General features: G+C 44.4%; 1 protein-coding gene across 3 annotated transcripts in view; it reads left to right on the plus strand.

The window, feature by feature from the left end:
* Positions 1-21,105, plus strand: part of LOC146822157 (uridine-cytidine kinase-like 1) — a 280,047-nt gene that overhangs the window by 186,481 nt on the left and 72,461 nt on the right. For 2 of the 3 annotated variants that reach the window (XM_085613281.1, XM_085613284.1), the window contains exons 8-11: positions 3,963-3,982; positions 10,445-10,543; positions 10,910-11,003; positions 13,554-13,616. In XM_085613281.1, coding sequence (XP_085469407.1) covers positions 3,963-3,982; positions 10,445-10,543; positions 10,910-11,003; positions 13,554-13,616 — 276 coding nt within the window. Of the gene's footprint in view, positions 1-2,658; positions 2,676-3,962; positions 3,983-10,444; positions 10,544-10,909; positions 11,004-13,553; positions 13,617-21,105 lie in introns of all 3 variants that reach the window. The other variant, XM_085613282.1, reaches the window with a different exon arrangement.

Raw genomic sequence — 21,105 nt, forward strand, 5'->3', positions numbered from 1 at the left:
TTGGCTTAGGGGAGCCCGGGTGCTTCCTCTTGCAGATTCCAGGAAGAATATGAAGAGGACCCAGTGCCCTCACCCCTCCTCCACACCCCCTCCCCCCACACCCCCTCCCCCCACACCCCCTCCCAACACACCCACTCCCAACACACCCACTCCCAACTCCCTGCCCAGGAGCAGCTGCTACTGTATACAGGGCCATTAGTCAGAGGTTGTGCGCGCACACTCGCACACGTATAAAGTTAAATAGCAATGTTAGTGAATTACCACATAGTTAAGTAAAAGACTTTTTCAACCACTTACCATACTCAAGAGTTGATGATGCATTAATGAACCCTCTCACCAACCGGGAACTGGCGGAGAGCCCTAGAATGCCTTGGAGTGGTAAGGTAGAAACTGATGTCAACAGCAGTGTACACAGAGACAAAAATAGAGAGATTAGCACTGACACTCTAACTAAATGAACCAAGGGAACCGAAGCAAGAAAAACAAACAAAAATTGGTAACTTAACTGGGTGGCAAAGTAATTGGCAAGTGGAGAAACCATACAACTACGCAAGTCGTTGCCAGGCATCTTGTTATCGGGCTGAAGGGTTTAAATACCCTTGGTACTGTGGTCTATGGTATAAAAGAGAGCCCCCCTCCCCGGATTCCCAACTTGTCAGGTCTCTCGTCTTCCCTTCCTATCCTCCACTGCCCAGTCCTCTACACCCTCCAATTCCTTTCCTGTATATCAATGTAAATCAGCAAGGGAACTAAAGGTCAGTCTGTTTCTTCCTGTCTCCTGCATGTTTTCTACCCAGAGTCGTGGCAGTTTTGGCTGTATGTAATGTGGGCATAACATTGTAGTTCGCTTTAATTCAGTGGTCAGTCGATGCAGCTTCTAATTGAAGATTGCTCTTTATCCTGTCTCCAAGGTAGCACCATGTGCATGATCAGTGTAAATGAAAACGTCCCTAGCTAACATGAAGCATTAGTTTCCGATCTATTAAGGGTATGAAGGCGAGGTCTATGAATGTCTCACTTCATTTATTGAACCCAGCAGCCACTTAGGACTGCAAAACCCATGAGTCTCTAGTGAAAACATTGTGAGTCGCATCCAATCACATCAGGCCATCTGGAAAAAAAACCAGGAGGTTCATAGCCGAGGCGCTTGAGTTGTCACTGCTTCTCTGGACATCGCATTTGCATTGCCATATTCTGCTTCTTGCTGAGATTCTGTGAACTTCATAGTCCTGAATACAAGGCTTTCCCAGAACAGGACAGAAAAGAGGACTGCTTTTGTCAGATGATAGATAGAGCAGCTGTTTCTGTCTTCTTCTAATATATTGTTTTACTGTAGTGGTCTTAGATCAGAACATCGCTTTAACATCTCGGGAACAAAATTCTAAATGAGGAGCAATATGAAGTTCTCTCCACTCTACAGTTGACCCACACCTGGGCAATTTCAGAGGTTTTTGTATTTGCTCCTTGCTAATTACCACATCTAGTGACAATTATGCTAATGAACAAAGATGTTGAACAGAAGTTACTCTTAAGAGTCTACAAGCATACAGTGATTGTGGGGCATACTTTCAAATTAGAGGATTGGCTGGGTGCCGTTAGGTTTCATAGAGTTTGGGAAGATGCAACACGTTTATTCTCCCATAATAGATGGCTTGGGGGCTGACCCTTTGTTACTAACAAAGGTATTACTGCTCACACATCCATATTCTCCTTCCTCCCTGTTTATTAGGCAGCCTCCAGGTCAAATGGTTCTTGGTGTCTTAGCTGAAGTGGATAGCATGGAGGTTCCTTCAGAGTAGCTGTCGGCAGCCTTCCATCATAAGGCTTGTTAAATGCCGCCTTCATTTGTTCACTTCACACCAGAACCTTAATCTATGCTCTCCTTCCATATAGGATCTGAGACCTGCCCTATCAATATCATTTGCAAATGAGCTCCTCTCGACATCTAAATGTTAAAGCCTGGAGCAGAGCCCAGGATTCCCTTGGCAGAAAAACACTCATGAATTGTGAATCGCTGGCTAGAGGTTTTTTTCTCCAAACATTTTTCTGATGCTTGGGTATTCCGCCTCATCCAGTTAAATGTTTGTGCATGAAAAAAGGCTAATATTTGCCTACAGCTTAGCATGATATTGCAGGGGGTGGAACAAGGGCATTGCCAAGTATCCTGCTTCAGGCATGGTTTTTCACAGAAGGTTAATGAAGTGAGAGCCTGAATGGGGATTCTTCAAGAAGAGCTCTGGTCTGCGGTCATTGGATACCGGACTGCCCTTTTTATTGGGAATTAAGACACACCAGCATGAAATCTCTCTTCCAGAAGCTAGATGCTTGCATGCTCAATGCACGTGATGTGGTGGTCTGTGAACTGACTTGTCTGGAGAAAGCAAAGTGCCATGGACCCCCACTTGATGGTGAAATGCATGACCCTAGGATGAGCAATGCAAGTACATGATCAATGACTGCTGTATTCATGCCTTGTAATCTGCTGTGACCTGTTTTTGCACTGGCTTGTTTTCTGACTGGCTTGGCCATTGAGTGATCTTGTTTTATTTCTCTCTTCCCCCACCTTCCCCACCGTTTGTTCACCTGCTTCCCATGTGTGTTGTAATGGAATGCCATGCCATGATCTCTAACCCTGACTGACCCTTGTTGTCATCTCAGCGTGAAATCACAGTGAGGTAGGATGCCAGCAGAGAACCTGTAAATTTCATCTCATTTTTCTCCTCTGCTTTTCCCTTGAAAGAGGTAAGAGGCAAAAAGATCTGCACAGAGTAAAGTTGCTGCTGGAGGGTTGGAGTAAGAAGAATGGCTGTAGGATTTGGGTGTAGGGCAGGAGATGAAGTGCGGCTGACAACCACAGGCATCATGACCGCTACCCCATTAGTGAGGTAGAAGAGAAGATGGCAGTTCTGTGGTATTGAAGTACACCACGTGTAGTGAGCCAAAGTACAGAGGGCCCTTTCAGCTACGTTTAAAAGCTCATGGCAAGATTTACTGGGCAGTGAGATCATGTTTCTGTTTAGCTTTGGTAATTGGGGATGAGATGAACAAAGTGCACAATCTGTAGTCCAAACACCAGGGTAACAAGTTGAGAAGGGATCATTCACTGAAAGGAGCTGAATGTGCTAGATTGCCTACTTTTCCTTTTTACTTGGGAAGAGCTACAATTTACATTGGAGCTGAACCTCTTTCTAGAACGAGTGGGATGTTGTGTTAGGGATGGGATCAGTCCTCATGGTCGTAAATAGCCCGAGCCATACTTCTGAAGGGCACCATTGTTGAGTAGGTGTAGGCATGATGTGTAAGCCGGTGTTCTCTGTGCGATCTTTGCGCTATCTCTCTCGTGATTCTGTGCTTGGACTGATGAAGGGGGTTGATGTACCTGTGCTGATCAAATAAAGGTGACTTGTACTTGCCCAGCAGGATAAGCGGGCCATTCCATTTCTGTTTGGTAACTTTCCTGCCATGTACAAATGCCTCCTACTCCTTTTTGGTAAGTAACCAAGATCGCACAGCTTCTCGCCCCCTCATTTGGGAAGTTTTCAGATTTCATCTGAATCCTTGTATCACCTGACGAGAACCAGCGGAGAAACTGCCAATGTACAAAGAAAACAATATATAATCTATACATCTTATATAATATATATATATTTGTTAGGAAAAAACATATTATTTGGCTAACTTTATAGGGTAGTGGACTGGGTCATTACATTGCTTACCCAGGGGAGTTGAGAGCTAAATTTGAACCTTAACTGGAATGATGGAATGACAATTAAAAAATTGTACTATGATGCAGTTGCTCCGCTTCCTATTTCCAACGTCCTTCTCCTCCCCGCCTTCTCTGTGCTGTCTAATGCAGAATGTTTTCTCTTTTTTTATGCTCTTTGGTTCCTCTTATGTGACTTGTCTCTGCGTTGGAAAATAAAATAAAATTTATAAAACCCCCAAAATCTCAACTCCGACAGAGGAAACTGCGCTGGGATATGTGAGGACAAATTTGTGTACAATTTTTTTGCTTTTCTGCTCCTGACCCTTACACTGCTCTTACTATGCGGCTATCTGTCTAACCTGCTTTCTGCTTGGCTCCCCCTCTCCTAAGTCCTGCAGGTTTTTGTTTGCAATAATTTTTTCATGTGTGAATTAACATCTAATAGCAGTTTAAAGTTCACGTAACTTTGAATGTTTTAAGGTTTTGTTTTACAATGCTGCTCGGTTGATTGTGGGGAATTTCATATGGTGATGGGAAGCACGTCCCTGTGTTAAGGTGCAGTGCAGTTGGCCTTTCACAGTGCATGTCTGGAGTGGGCCGGATTGGATTTGAGCCACCTTTGTCTTCACGTTGGAACGCCATGGCCTCTGTGGCACTTATACCTTTGGCAGTGAGGAAGTTGTGCCCTGAATTGCTGGCAAGTCGCCATTTCGCTCAGGGCAGCTTTGTGTCTGCATAGTTCCACATCCCCAGAATAACAATCAAACTTTTTATGTACTACTGCAGATGGTCACTGTGCCAGCATCCCTTCTTGTGGTGTCCTGTGGTCTCTCAGGACACTGGAGACTTTAACAATTGAAAGACACCATAGTTCTTCTGCAGGGTTAGTGATAGGACAATATCTACCAGTCTGTGTAGTGTCTGCTTTGAAACATTGCCCCACTCCATAAGCATTTCCTCTCTCCTGTATTGCTGCCCTGGAATAGCTAAATCTATGGGGTGGCTATCTCCTTCATTCTGTGTTTGTAAATGCTCACCCAGTGCTGCCTGGTCACTCCAGATTGTAGAACCGGCTGATCCGGTCGGTTTCTGTCCATCACTGCCCTCAGCATGGTATTTCTAGCAGTTGAGCATCTCCTGATTTTTGCCATCGGAGAACCTGCTATGTGGAGAGGAATCACATGAGAATTTCGAAAGGGTAACCAGATAAGTTTGGTTTGCCACTTCCTGAGGATTCCTGTTGAGATGCCCTCTGACTCTTGAGTAGAGAGAGATTTGAGGACTTAGGGCATCATTATTGGTGAGTTCTAAAGCAATCGGTCTTCCTTTTGTGCCCTAGTCCATCCTTCCCCATTCTCAACTCTTAATTCAATACCTCTGTCCTTACTTTAGCCTCCCTTCTTGTTTGTCCTTCATTTTGTTCTTCTCCATTACCAAAACAAATCACAATTTCAGTAAGAGGAACATATAAAGAGTTGAAAAACCCATATTGGAACTACAGTAAATGGGGAAAATTAATGATTATTTTGCTACCTTCTGTCCTTACTCTCCCTCCTTCACAACTGGTCGGTAATTGCCTGTGTTGCAGGCAGCACCGAAAAAGCTTGCTTGGCCCCACAAACTGCCACACCAGATTTAACAAGTTATTTCCAGCAAGCCATGTAGTAGCATTTGCTTATCGAGGAGTCTGCCAGGCAGGTGTTCAGAAGCATTGAGACCAAGAACTGAGAGTTCCAGAATCATGAATTAACTTATACTGATGCGGTCATCCTGTGCTTTCTCTGTCCAGACTATTTGGAAATCTGAATGCACAACTACAGATATGGTTAGTGGAAATTGGCATATGGCTGACAGGCGTTCAGTGAAACTGGCTGTACCGAACCTTTTGTTATCATCAAAGTTGCGTTTGCATTGTTTCAGTTCTTCTCGGTCCCACCTGGATTTCCTTTAGGCAGAGCCTTGAGTGAGATTCTTATGCCCATCAGTGCACTCAGCACGGAGTACCATTGAAGTCGAGGCGCAGGATATCTGGAAGCTGACATCTATGAGTATGCTTTTTATTTTTAGACATTCTATAAAAGCCCAACTAAGCATGAAGGAAGGCAACACCTTGAAAGAGCCACCGCCTAACTTGCCTAATCTGATACAAGAACATTTTATTCAATGGGACCTTTTCAAGAGAACCAATCGGAAGGTTTTCGTTTCACTGAGTAGAGCGGTGTTGAAGTTTAGTAGATTCACCACCAGCATTGCTCCTCTGTCTGTACTCAAATCTCTAGATGGCAAAGAATCTATGGAGTGCAGCTATTTTCAGGCTACAGTTTGAAAATTCATTGTGCTTTTAGCTTCTTCGTCTTTCTGATGGGACGCTCGATCTTCAAGTTAGTCCAGAAAGCCTAGGAACGGCAGGTGGATCTCCGAGTCGAAGGGTGACATCAAGTTACTGTTGATGTTGCTGTCCTATAAAAGGCTTGTGAATGAAACTTCAATAGATCATGTTATATGTAAGCTATGCAGGCTATCGCAGTGTCTACAGCCATCAACAGACGCTGAAAGGTAGGCTATGTGATGGGTTCATCTCCTACGGAGGAGATGTAGTTGAGTCCCAAGTTAAACTTGAAGATTCGCTTTCTATTCTGGTTTTGGAAAATATTGGTAAACAAGCAGCCAAAGATCAGATAGTAAGTCAGGTGAGAAAAGGGATCAATTGGGGAAGCTCTTCACACAGTTAAGTTTAAACTCAGAAAAGACACCCAAGAGGCAGTTCAGAATAATATCCAGGACATACAAGACATACATATAGTAGCATCATGGGGGAGGAGTGTGGTGTAGAGTTCCAAGGCTAAGACAGATGCTGCTTGCGCTTCTCACAATTATTGTCAGATGTTCACTGCAAATATCCACTTAATTGGTATACATGCAACGGCAGGGTCTGCCAGTCTAACATTGATGATGTAATTAAAAGTAACATAGACAATATTAAGTCTACCAGAAACACTACCTTTGTCGTCAGGTCTGCCCATGACCCCTGGCAATCATACAAAAATAAGCAAAGCAGTAACCGCAAGTGTGGAGAACTAAAAACACATGATCCGCACAAAGGTATCCGAAAACGAGGCATTAGAGACTTGGTATGTAGTGTCACTTTTTGTATGCTTTTTACACAAAAGTGTGAGTTTGACCATGTCTTCTTTCAACACTCGACACGAGCTCTATGGAGCATAAGTCTGGGATACTTTTGTGTTGTGCAGGTTAGCTTCCTACAGAGAATTCTCTGTCCTTGCATCCTCAAGTGATTATTTTTATAGAACTAAATACAAAGCCACAATAGACAAGTATTTAGTGAGAAAGAAGTGAAAACAAAAGGATCACTTGACAGTAACCAAGCAAACAAATCACTGTAGGAAACTGAGGACTAATGCAGCAGGGATAGGAAGGCAGAATACTGGGAAATAAGGAAGGAGAGAAAGGAATGTACAAACTGCAAAAAAAGAAACAACAGAAGTATAAGTAATCAGGAAGCACTTAATAGCACCATCAGAAGAATCAGGGAAAACACTGCAGCCAGGCCTAGCGTTGCAAACGGGGACGCAGTACAAAATAGGTTTAGGGTACAAGAATCTCTGGAAACCCAGGATCCCACTGTAGCACTGCTACATGACCAATGAAGCACTGAAGCAAAGATGGGCTTTAAACGAGCTTCCTAATGATCGCAGGCATCAGGTGTGCACTTGTCAGCCCCAGTGGTGCGGATTCCTCCACCTACCCTTGCCTTGTAAGAATGGAGATGAAGCAGTGAGCAGGGAATTCTAGGAATTTTAGTCTTTGGCAGGAAAAGCAAAGCAGCTACCACAAAACCCAGCTTGAATCTGGTATTAAAATGAATTTGAGCATAATGCCCTATTGAGGTATGAGGTCTTGAGGTCAGTATTCAGATATAGCACAAGGTCAGAGCGTTTAGTTGAACACTGGAAGTCTACCAGGCAAGCTCTCTAGCAGGGGCGTGAGAGTGCATGGAGCAAACCGTGACTAGTCATGCCTCTCTCTGTTCAGTAAAATGGTCTCCGCCGGAGCTCACACACCATAGTAAACTCTGTACAGCTCAAGATGTTCCTGCTGCAAAGAAAATATTCTCTGTAGATGTGCACTGTCATGATCAAGTACCTAAAATAATGTTCAAGGTTAGACATCAGGATTTTAGTAAAAGTTCGCCAATCCATCTGCGTGTAAACGGACCTTGATGTCTGGACATTTATACAGACGTCCAGAGCTCTACACTTTCTTCCATGGTTGCTCCTTGGACATTGGCGTGGATACCCAATGAAGCAATGTCACATTTCGGCTGTTACCTTAATTTCTCTCCAGCCGAGCTGGTGTACTGCAGCATCCTTTTTGTGCAAGTTTGAGCTGTAGCTATGATCCCACTGAATGTTTGTGATAGTTTTACAGCATTCAAAATAGCTTCCTCACAAGTCTTTCATTAGAATTCCTTTTCCTGCTGCCGTAGTATTTTTATAGTTACTGCCATATTTGTCTCCTAGCCCTTTTACTGTGGTTTGCTCATGCATATCCACATGTGGTAAGTTGTTGTAATGAGTGCACCCTGAAGTCCTGCTACACCTCACTGAGGAAGTAAATGAGACTAAGGTAGTCTAAGCTTGTTCTGTCTCTTGTAGAGTGGATGTAACCCAACAGTTTGTGCCAGACTGATCCTTTTTTACACTGCATTGGTCTTATTCCCAAAACATTTAGCAGTTTGTCTCCTATAGTGACACAAGTACACAAGCAGTGATGTAGCCGCAGAAGCTAATATTTATGTTCTCCTTCTCTCTGGGACCATTGTCGGTGCTTGATGGGTTTACAGGAAGGTGAATCTTTGGTTACTGTTGCTTGTCGTGCCTGCACCTCAGAAAGGATTCGCACACTTTATGTAGAACTCGTAAGTATATGCAACTGAAAAGAATAGAAATGAGCAAAGAAGCAAGTTAATGGTAACAATTTAAGAACAGATCTTAGCAAGTATAAATATAGTGGCTAGGTAATTGAGCACAGAGTACAGATTGAGTAAGGGGGCATTGATCTTGGTAAATAAGTCGCCCATTCCACCTGTTCCTAAACTACTTCCTGAACATGAGAAGAGCATGTTAAATTAAAATACCACAGACTAACTAGTTCCTAGCTGGGTTCACATCGCCAGAGAAGGATTGTTTCTGTGCATGAAGTTTTGAAATGAGGAATCATCAACTTTTAAGTCTTCTAAGTGCCATTAGTCTGCCTGAGCTAGTGAGGTGCTTTGTTAAAAAAGGTCTGTGTTGAGCGAAGAGTCATGCTTGTCAGGCACCTGCTAAAATAGCATATTCATAGCAGCTTCACTTTCGAGCCCGGAGGTGACGCGAGGTTGGCTTGTAAATCAGTTTTCGAATGGGTCTGGGAAGTTGGGGACTTGAGTGTAGGAAGAGGTTAGCAGATTTAGCGACTTCGTTGACCTCAGATGAAGTGGGAGTGGAGTCTGAAATCCCAGTGATGTTACCAAGGGCAACAGTGATAGCAGATTGTTCCATTTTCAGAATATTCAGGAGAGAGGGCTCAAATTTGTAGGGCTCAAATTTGTTTCAGTTTTGGATGAGAGCAGGTGATTTTCCTTTTTTTTTTTTTTTTTTAATTGAGCACCAAGACATTCTCCTAGATTCAGGTGCGTGATATACATGGACAAGTTTGAGGGGAAGGATGTTCCTGACGGGTGAAGTTCTTACACATGCAGATCATCCACATGCTGAAGAATGGAGACTCCGGTATTTTCTAAGCTTAGCAACTTCATGTACAAATTAAACGGAGATGGGCCTAGGATCGAATCTGAGGAGCATCACATATAATAGCAGATTTTCTTAAAAAGAAGTGTTCCATCTTCAGCAGTTGATGGCTTAAAGGAGGAGAACCAGCTCAGGACCTTGCCACAAATGCCCATACATGTTTCCCAGGGTGAAGATTTGTGGCAAAAGCCACTGACCGATCAAGAAGAATGAGATAACTGGATTCTGTATCATCTAGTTAGTGACCGGATTCGTCCAAAAGTGGCTATTGCAAGTCTGCATCTTAGACTGAGGCTGGATTGATAGTCTGAAATCCACTGTTCCCTGGTAGAGATCTTGTTCACTTGAGCTGCTCCACATCTCCGTGGCTTTCATTAGCCAGGAGAGGTGAGAGGACACTTGATAGTTGCAGAGCAGACCTGGGTCCAAGTAGTTTTATTTTTGGCGATGGAGAGGAGTTGGACAGGTTGGAACGCGTCTCAGAACATTGCTTGCGATCGAGATGCATTTATTAAGCACACCAAGAAATAAACAAAATGTGGAATTTTTCTTTTATGACGGCTGCAAAACGCGCCCTGGTGTGTGGTACTGAGCCTTGTAACTGAAATGTGCTAATTAAATCTGGACTTGCTGAAGCATGCACATGACCAATTTTGTGTGATTTGCTTGACCATATGTGTTTCCAGATAAGTGCTGTCCGTTTGGCGGTTTGTCGATTTCTGTTTGGTTCAGTAGATGCATAGTTTTGTAATGAACTATTGTGTTTCTGTTCCTGCGTGTAAAAGTGTTTGGCGTGAGCTCATGCTAGTTAGCTGCGAATCATGTACACGATTTCTAAGTACTTGACTGCATGTTTTTGAGTGTTGTGTTCCTTCCTCATCGCTTGCTTGCATTTCCGGTGATGCAAACACAATTTCTTTACTTTCAGAGCTGCTTTGGCATCTGCCCACCAGGGCCAACCTTTGCCTAAGACACTAAGTGTTCTCGAGTGCACCCCACAGGTCCGCGGCATGCATACAATTATTAGGTAAGGAAATTACAATTCCTCTCTCCCTGTTGCTCCCTAACACTGTTCACTTTTGCTTCTGCAAGGGAGGAGTGAATTATGCACTAGCATCACCTTCCATTTTGTGTGTGTGTGTGTGTGTGTGTGTGTGTGTGTGTGTGTGTGTAAACCCTCAGACATCTCAATTTCTCAACTATCTTCCTTACTCTTCACTTCAACAAGAAATACACTTCTTAGTAATGCAATATGCTGTGTTCGGGTTGTTCTCTTTTGTTTATAATGTTAACCTTGCCCCTTTCCTCTGTCCAAGGCTTGTTTCCTGGTCTTTCTCATTGAAAATCATTCAGCTGCGCACCTGTATTCATTTCTTGTTTGTCTTGCTTTTAGGAATCGAGAGACAAATAGAGACGAGTTTATATTTTACTCCAAGCGATTAATGAGACTGCTGATTGAACATGCCCTCTCATTCCTTCCGCTAAAGGTAAGTTTCAATCCATTATTCATTCAGGGCTCTCTTGCTTCTCCGATTAAATTCAAAGTTTTTGTTACACAATATTCTTCATTTCCTCCCACCAGAGGGACTTTTCAGAGACGCCTCTCCTTCAGGACACTTTCCATACTAGGCCTCACATATCTCCTAATAGAGAGACTGGCCTCAGGATCCCTTCTTTCGTTCCACTCTGTTGAGAACCCCGGCTTTGTTACTGCCGCGCATAAGCTTCCCCTACATTAAACTCCTCCTTCCTTTCTTGCACTCATTCATTCTTCTGTATTTATAGGGCACTCTTTCTTCCTAGAAAACTTATTGGGAGTCGCTTTTTACAGCACTTCCTACAATGCCATCTTTTTCAGCATTAAAATTTAAGAGCATTAGAAAATACACCCCTTCCATTCCCCATACAAAGGGCATCCTTCTTTCTTCTCAGTAAAACTACCCACCCTCCTGAATGTGTCAATCTGATCTTTGGAATACGTGCCCCGAGCATGGTATTTCAAAGAACTCTAGTATTTTCCAACGTCCATACTGGGATACCCCCTTTTCTACCTGCTAAGGATATAAGCCTCCAAAAACCCAATCCCCCATCGCCATGTGGGTTTTTAATCCTCTTTCCTTTTGATTTCATTATGTGCCTTTTAATTATCTCTTCCGTCTCCAGTCAAGGTTTCTTTTGCATTAGTTTGAGCTGGTCATTTCTGCATCCCACAATCCATACAATCCTGTCTTACTAACATTCCAGCTAATGTTATTGAGTCTGAGGTGCCCCCCACCCTCCCCAATGTCCAGGAAGAGCCACATCTTTCCTTAGTATCCATTTGAAAGCCTCCGTTCATATGATCTTTCTTTCCCTCCTGTGGAGAATGTATAGTTCACTCAGTACTCATTTCAGACATTTCTTCCTGCCTATTACTGGAAAGGGCCTTTCTTCAGTTTACCCGTCCTCTTTCTCTTCAAAGAGTTAGTGGACTAGTTCTATTCTATTAGCACTTGTATAGCGCACAGCTACCCCTAGACATGCCAGCAGTGCTAGTGCAGAGGCAGCTGTACAGAGAATCAGAGGGGCTGTTCTGGAGTAATCACTCTGAGTGACTTACACAGCCATAGTTCATTTGTGGTCAATCTCAAGGAGGTGGGAAGGGTATTCCAAAATGTAGCTACGTTGTAGCAAAAAGATAAACCTCTCCATCGAGATCTTTTGATCAAATGGATCTTGGCCAGAAAGGCATTAGAGTAACACCAGGTACGTCCCGGAAGACAGGGGGAGATCAGCTGCCCTCCTCCCAAGAGGGCCCTGTGGCTAATGCAGAGATTTGAATTTAATCCGCTCTGGCACTGGGATCCAATGAAGAGCTTTGAGACTTTGACGGGCGGAGTGCTGTCTAGGGACATTATGCAAAATTTGGGCGGCTGAGTTATGCCTCATCTGCAGTTTGTGTAATGTCTTTTTTCGAGCACCCAGATAGAGTTTTTGTAGTCCAGACGAGCAAGTATAAGGGCCTGGACTACAAGTCTCTTGGAGAGAGGCAGGAGCAACTGAATAGTTTTTCTAAGCATCCTCTGAATGCCAAAACATTAGCCGCAGGCTTTAAGCCATTAAGGGAGTCATCCAAACAAACTCTCAGCCTCTTTATGGCAGTTTTTGCCTGTGGGGGGCGGTGGCGGGCCGAGCTAGTTTGGCCTGCCCAGATCTATTGAAGTGTTAGGGGTTATTGCCAAGGATCAAGAGTTCGGTTTTATTACTATTTAATTCCAAGCACGACTTGTTCATACAGGTAGCCACTTTCTCTAGGCAAGGGCCCAGGAAAGCTGAAAGGGGGATGTGATTCTGAGAGAGGATCAATTGCGTATCGTCCGTGTACAAAACTGTTGTTATCCCAAGTGAGTGGACGATATCAGCTAGTGGCTCCCTGTATAAATGAAACAGTGTAGGGCTAAGTAAGGAGCCCTGTGGTACGCTACATTGAAAGGGAGAGTGTCTGAGGTGCAACCACAGTCAAAGATCTAAAACAGTCTGTCCTCAATTAATAATTTGAGCCAGGCTAGAGCAGATTTGGTAATTTTGAGAAAAGCACTGGGCTGGGCAGCATTGAATTGTCTCTGTTGTATGACTGTTGAGTTCGGAGTCTTGGCCACCAACACTACCTCCCTGAGAAGCCTTTGAATACTCGATCTCACTACAACAGTCAAGTGCACAAAGGGCATTTTTTGTGCCCAGTTTCTTGTGCCATAAGGGGGTAAGCCCCTGGGGGTAAAAAGCTCCCATCAACCTGTGTTCAGGCCGAGTAACCCCTGCTTGCCCCATGGCCCCTACTGGCTTCAGGCAGGGTACAGCATTGAGGCACAAGAGCTTTTGCAGCTTATGTGCATTTGTGATCAGAGATCCAATTTGCAATGCTTCTCGAAACATCAATCGGAATGTGTGATCGGCCACTTTGTGCGTGTGTGATGGAGATGGTGTCTTTTCATTGCATACGTAGCATTTTTAACTGATCTAAGCATTCTCTTTATTCTGACAGTTTTCTTCTTTTCCAGCCAGTTACAGTGGAGACACCACAAGGAACCATCTATCATGGCAAACGATTCTACCAGCAGCGGGTAGGGTTTAATAATTCTTTGGCCTTTTACCAACAAGCATATGGGAGATGGCGCATGTTGATACATTACAGATTAAAGCCTTCATAAATAGTCATTGAGATTTCAGCCATTGCACAAAAAATACTTTGTTTTTCTTTGTTGTTTTTTTCTCAATCTGTTTAGTTTTTAACTTGCTAAATCTGCATATTCTATAAGTTCATCTATAATGGTCTTTTTCCTTAAGCATGTTATATTATTTGTATGTATTGTTTGCCGCAGTAAAAATGTAACTACCATTAATGCTATGTGAGTAACCGAACCAGGATCAATGAACATGGAACGGTTCTTCTTGATACCTTTCTAATTGGATCCATTCTTCACTCTTCCGCTTGCTCATGGTTTCCACGTTCACCTGCTTTGATTTAAAAAAAAAAAAAAAAAAAAACATACTTTAAAATGGCCATTTATATGACCTTAAATATTTAGTCCAAGCCCTGGATCTTATAGTTCCAACCCCTGGGTGCCCTTCCACTCAGCAGATGGTTCAGAAACTGATTACTTACTTCATTACTTACAAACTGTGGATTTGCCAGTCAGTGAGCACTAACTTGCTCTGTGTCTGTGTACCTACTCTTCATTTTCCCATTTTTTAAAGATAATATTCCTTTCTTTACCCAGTGCAGACTGTGCCACAAAGCTGTTTGAAGCAGCTCTCCTCAATTCATAATGTGCCCTGCTTTGGGAACAGCCATATTGTTCACGCTTTATCTGTGATTCCATCCAAGTTAGCACTCTAAAGAATCATCCATTGCTTGTACAGTGAGGAGGTGATCCACAGGAGTGGGTATTTTGTTTATTGAAGAGTCAAGAAGTACATGATAGATAACCTCTTCCGGTATGACCCAGTCCTAAATGCCTAGAGAGAGGTTGTGCTATATATACCCATGAGCTGAAGGCCATACTGACTAGCCAGCCACCTGCCTCCACCAGACTCCTTTAGTACACTGGTTCCATTGCTTGCTCCACTGTCTGATAAGGACAGCTCATGATGGAAGTCTCTGATCATCTCGATCAAGGATTTGCAGATTCTTTGCCAATTTTTCTCCTCCCTCATCTCGGATTTGATTTGTGCGTGTTTGTAATGCAGTTTCTGGTAGCAAGTGCCCTTTGGGTGCCATGATGACCAATTAAAGGCATATATGATCTGTGATTAATGTGTGTTAGTTCTTACTAAATAGGTCGTGTTGCAAGATGGTGCATGGTGTATCTTTGTGGAGAGTGCTTTTACGTACATGGGCACACCCAACTGCATGCTTTCTGTGTGCTTTTTTTGGTTGTGTTGTGAGCTGTCTAAAATATACTTTTTTAAATGGCCAACAGTGGACCTTTGTGACACCAGCAAATGCTGGCTAGATTTTAAAAAACCGTGGTAGGAAATTACATTACCAGCATTCATAGATTGAAGTTTCAGGCATAGAAGTTCATTAATATACATTATTTTGCCCCAGAAAACAGCATGGCAGTCGTTCAGTGAGGCCGTCCTTTTGAGGATGGTAGCCGGTGCATTTGCTACCTGCTTTTCAAGATCGATCCAGTGATGCAGAAATTGATATCATTTGAGATCACCACATCTGGCAGGCCAGTTATCACCATAATGTCTTCAAAGCAAAGTAGCATATTCTGTTGCCGTAGGAAGTATTCATAGCAGTAAGAAGAGTCCTAATATTGTTATTATTGGATGATCACTATTCATTGTATGCATCGATTGAAGGACAGCAGATTCATTATGAAGTTATGCACAGTATTCACTGTGATGCTATGATGGATAATCTGAGAAGGCAGTATATATTTGTTTGCTAATGCCTACCCTTTTTTTGTGTCTGTCTTGTTTGTGACTAACCTAGTTTACTTCTCCAGATATGACAGGGCCCAGTGAGATGAGATGGGAGAGTTGATCCAGCACCTTCCAGATCAGTATATGCAGCAGGCACAGGAATTAGTTGCCGAAGGGCAGTCTATTTCCAACACTACCATTCAGTGAGCTCTAGATGTAGCTGATACCACTGCACTGTGTATTAATACCAATGTCCTCTTCCTCCGCCATGCCTGACTTCGTGTCTCCGGGTTCAAACCCGAAGTCCAGAAGCATTTGATCAACATGTCTTGATGGTGAACACATCTTGGGCCTAAAGTTAATCAGATCCTAAAAAAAAGTCAAGAAGACACAGCTAAAGCCATGGGTCCCTTCTGACCCGATCTCCATGTTGTTCCTTTCACAGGTACCACTTTCGTGGCAGAGCAAAAACACTTCCCCAGAGACTTCCACCTCCTACCAAAGGCAACAGCTGCAGTATCAACCCTCCTGTGGTTATTTCAGGGGTGCCTATAGGGTAATTAATGCCAAAGATAGAGGAGATGCAGTGCAGGAACCGTGCCAACCAAGCAGCGACTTTCATATAGCCTGTGCCACCAAACCCGCATGGCAAAGTACTTTCCAATCCTCAAGAAGGGCGGGTCTCTCATGCCCATACTCTATCTCAGGGCCCTCCGCAAGTACATATTGTTGAAACATTTCCACTTGGTCACGCTCCAGTAAATCATCCCTCTGTTGCAGCAAGGTACCTTCATGGCCTCCCTTGATCTGAAGAACGTCTACTTCCACATTCCCATCCACCCTGAGCACCAACGCTACCCAAGGTTTGTGGTAAGTGGACATCACTTTCAGTTCAAAGTACTGCCTTTCGGGATAACTACCACCCCCAGAGTTTTTACAAAGTGCCATGCAGTGGTTGGTGCATATCTTCGTAGGGACTGCGTTCACACGTTTCCTTACATAAATGACTGACAGATCGAGAGCGCAACCAAGCACCAGTGCTTGCCCCAGACCACCATAGACCTGCTTCATGGTCTATGGTTCAAAATCCATACCACAAAGTGTCACCTCCAGCCTCTTCAAATACAACCCTTTTTAGAGGCAGAACTCAGCACTGTTGTAGGGAGAGCATTCCCAAGTCCCACATGGGGTTAAAGCCTTTCACATGTTGCTCCCTCTCTTTCAGCCATATCGCCAGGTAACAGTCTGGACAGTCATGAGTCTCTCTGCATGATGGCCTCCTGCGTTGCCTTAGCCCCCCCCATGCCTGACTCCACTTGCGCCCCCTGCAGGAATGCCTTGCAGTACAATGGTCACAAGCGAAGGGTCACTGGGACGATCTAGTGTTGATCTGTGGCCTAATTATCGCTCTCTGCAGTGGTGGAACACCGGCAACCTGTTCTAGTGACTGCCTTTTCTGGACCCAGTTCTGCTAGTGACCATCATCATAGACACATCTCCCACCAGCTGGAGGGCGCATTTGCAAGACCTCATTCTCCAAGGCCTCTGGACACCCCATCTGTCAACTCGAACTGTTCTCCATCCAGCTAGATCTCAGAGCCTCCCTTTGTTTTATCCGCAGCCAGCTAGTCCTTATGCGCACTGTCTTCTTGACCGCATGTACTGCCTACAGAACAGGGCGGAACACACTCACCACTGTTCACAGCTGGCTCAGAGCATTTGGCGCTGGGCCCTCCAGCACAGTCTATCTACTAGCGGAGCACCTTCCGGGAGTGGACAATGACTTTGCAGACCTGCTCAGCAGGGTGCAAAAAGTCCCAAGTGGGAACTGCACGCCAAGTCCTGCTACTGTACTTCCACCGTTTGGGGTTCCAGAACGTAGGTTTTTTTTGCCACCACTGCCAATACAAAATGCCTAAGCTTTGCCTCCAGGTACCCACGCCTAGGGCAATGCTCTATGGATGAACTGGTCAGGGACATTTGCCTACGCTTTTCCCTCTACTTCCGTATGTGATTGGGAGGCTAATGCAAATCTCTCTCATCCTGTTCCTGGTGGCTCCCACTTGAGCCAGTCAACCGAGGTTGACAACTCTCCGCCAGTTGTCTGTAGTCCCTCACAAGAAGATACCAAATCGGCTTGATCTCCTCACTCTGCATCAGAGCACAGGGAGGCCCCACAAGCAACTCAACCTTGCAATTTGGCTCCTGATGCCCTATAGTTCGGCTACCTCAAGGTGCCTTCTGAATGTAAATCCATCCTCAAGGAGGCTTGACGCCCTACTACCTGTGCCTACTATGAGGCAAAGTGGAAAAGGTTGGTTCACTACTGCCTGCCTAAACACATTGATCCATTGAACACAACAGTACAAGAGATCATTTGTTACCTTTTTCATTTACAACACTCAGGACTAGCTTACACATCCATTCATTGACATTTGGCTGCCGTTGCAGCATACCTACAGAATAGGGAACACACTTTGCTTTTCATAGTGCCCATTATTAAAGCTTGTATGGAAAGACCTAAAAGGTTTGTCCCCCCACGTTATCGCCACTACTTCCTGGAATCTCAGTGTGATGGTCCCTCAGCTCATGCGGCTCCCTTTTGATCCCCTTTAGTCTTGTGCTGTACAATTTCTGTCTTAGAAAGTAGTTTTTCTCTGTTCTATAACCTCTTTTGGGCGTGTGAGCGAACTCCAGGCTCACTGTAGAAGAGCCTTTTTTCAAGGTTCATGTTGACAAGGTAGTTCTTGGAACCAGGCCAAGGTTCCACCCAAGTGGTATCCTTTATACCTCAATCAAACCAACCAGCTCCCAGTAATCTTTCCTCATCCAGATTCAGTACAGAGAGAGCCCTTCACACAGTTGACGTAAAGAGGACCCTCATGTATTACATTGATAGGACAAAACCAATTCGTAAAACTTACCAACTGTTTCTCATCCTCACTTAACCGCACAAAGGTAGCCCCATTTCAAAAGCAGGGATAGCACTGATGGCTGGTCAAGTACATCCAGACATGCTACGCTAAAGCTAAACGGTCTCCCTGCACAACCTGGTTCGAACTGTACACACAAGAAGGCAGCCTCCATGGCCTTAAAAGACAGCGTCCCCTTAGCCGACATCTGTAAAACAGCTACCTTGTCCACTACACACACACACTCACCAGACACTGCTTTGTGGATGTGCTAGCATGCTAACAAGCTCAGGTGGGACAGGCTGTATTATCTACACTTATCCTCTGGCTAGCCACTGCTTACAGGAGAACAGCTTTACTTTTATGCAGAGCGTGTATATCCACAACTACACATGCCACGAACGGAAAATGTTACTTACCCTGTGAGCATCGGTTTGTGGCATGTAGGGCTGTAGATTCATTTGTGCCGGCCCTCCTCTCCGGAAGCCTTTGACTGTTTCAGATGTTTTTGCTTTTACTTTCCTTCTTTCCTATATTTCCTTGCATGGTCCATCTTCCTGCACTTTCCGTGCTCTATCTCCATCCTCACCCGCCGTGTGGGCAAACAGTCTACAATAGAGCTGATGCCCATGCTGCGCATTAACCGTGCTTCAATTCTTTATTAGGTTTTCATAACTGCGTACATGTATGACAGTCAAAGGTATATAGTAGTAGTACCAACACAACGCTGTTACATAAGTTAAAACATATATTCTCACCATTACTTTCCCTCTGGAAGAAGAGGGACTAGGAAGGTGATTTTCTAATAAGCAGCAAGTAGGGACCAATTTATGTGGCAGAGCAAAAAGGAGGGAGTGAGGTAACAAGGATAAAAGGGAACATGGAGCAACCCTTCCATCAATTACAACATGGTATCGCCCAATGCTGAGTCTCCCGGAAAGGCAACCACTGTCAACAAATCTGAGGGGTATGGTTCTGCCTGCCGGATGTGTTGGGAGCATAACCTCATCCTATTTCCCTCCACCTGGTGTCCTCCATCCCACCTCTAAGTCGTAAAGGTTTTCTTCAGGATGGGCCACCCAGTCTGAACACAGCCCTCATTGGGTGCTGAGGCCCTTCTCAGACCCTCGCCCCGGCGCCTCCCAGTAAGTAATCTGTTTTACTTAAACCAAAACGCACCCCATACCTCACCAAATATATGCTATTTATCATTACATTGGTATATAATACGCTTATAAGTAGCCATCACATACATATCTGACAGTCCTGTATTAAAGGATGGGAATATGGCAGATTTCCAATGGCTCAGGATGAGATGGGGAGGAAGATCATTTGCACACGTAGTACTGAAGTTGTGGAACAATCTTCCACCCAGTCTCAGATCACTGGAAAATGAACTTTCCTTCAGGAAGAAACTTAAGACATGGCTGTTTCCCTGTTAATGTAACAGAGGCCCTACTAATTTGCACTTTAACAGGTCCCACATTGAGCACCAGTAATGCGATAGTGCCTGGCAGTCTCACAAAATGTGCACAATGTCACAATTCTGCACAGTGCACTGCCAGCATTGGGAATATGCCTACATGTGTGCCCTGGAGAATCTGTCCGGGCTCCAGTGCCATTGGTGCAAGATCTTAGAATAACTATTTCAGCCTGGATTCTCGGAGTGACCTGTCGTGATCTTCCTAGACTTCAATCCAGTCATGCTCCGGACATGGAGAGGCCTAACCTGCGCTCCCACCAGCAACGCAGGTTATGCGCTGTAGGGTGCAAGCAAAGTGCATCCGCACTGTTATACGATCCCACCATTGTCCCATGCCATTGTCCTTCTTCCTGGTCAGTATGTATTGTGATAGTGGGGTCAGACTCCAGTTCATATGGGGGTGGCTCTTGTAAATGGCAGAGGCTATGTATGAGTTGACAATATCGCCAGTGTTGCGATGGTGGGAGTCCAGATGTTTGTGCCAGCATGTCAAAAGTGATACTATCCTGGTTGCGGAGAAAGTCATTGATATAAAGAATTACATTTTCCCTCCTCAGCGACCAGTCGTGCTCCTCATTCCAAATTGTGATACCGCGCACGAAGGTGTACTGTATCTGAGGTATGTAGTAGTGTATGTGCACGACGCCTTGCATATTATGTGCTGTGAATTATTGGATTTCCTCACGATCCGGCCTGTAAAGAGACGTGAGTGCGCCCTTTGTAATATGTGACTTTCCTGAAAGACCCACATGGAGGTTTCAACATTTGCCCAGTGTGAGCCTGCAGAGTGGCCAACCAGTAGGATTCCTCTTGTGGAAGGCGCAAAGGGCCCCCCTGCCCTCCCCATTGTGGTTCTAGTATGCAACTTCTTAGCCGTGAGTTGAGGTCTGCGGCTCCCAAAACAAAGTTGCAGATGAGGCAATCAATCTCCAGCAGTGGAGCCCACGGTGCCTTCAAAGGGAGCATGCTAAAGAGATGATTGAAGTGTGGCATCCCATTCATTTTAACAATCTACTCTACTTGAAAGCGATAATTGGAGATTTAACCAGACCACAAATTCTTCTTTCATCTTGTCAATTTAGGGGATATGTTATCCTGGATTACCTTAACTTATCCAGTATTCAAATAGACTCCTAGTTTTTTGAGGCGAGAGGGGTGCCAAGAGAATGGGGCGTACTCGAGAGATGCTGTTGTGGTAGTAAGTGTCATTGGTAGGGCCTCTCATTTCAACTAGCTAATTCAGTAACCAGAAAAATACGAAAATATTTCTAGCACTTTCAT

Source organism: Triturus cristatus, chromosome 6, assembly GCF_964204655.1.
Source record: "Triturus cristatus chromosome 6, aTriCri1.1, whole genome shotgun sequence".
In the NCBI taxonomy this organism is placed as follows: domain Eukaryota; kingdom Metazoa; phylum Chordata; class Amphibia; order Caudata; family Salamandridae; genus Triturus; species Triturus cristatus.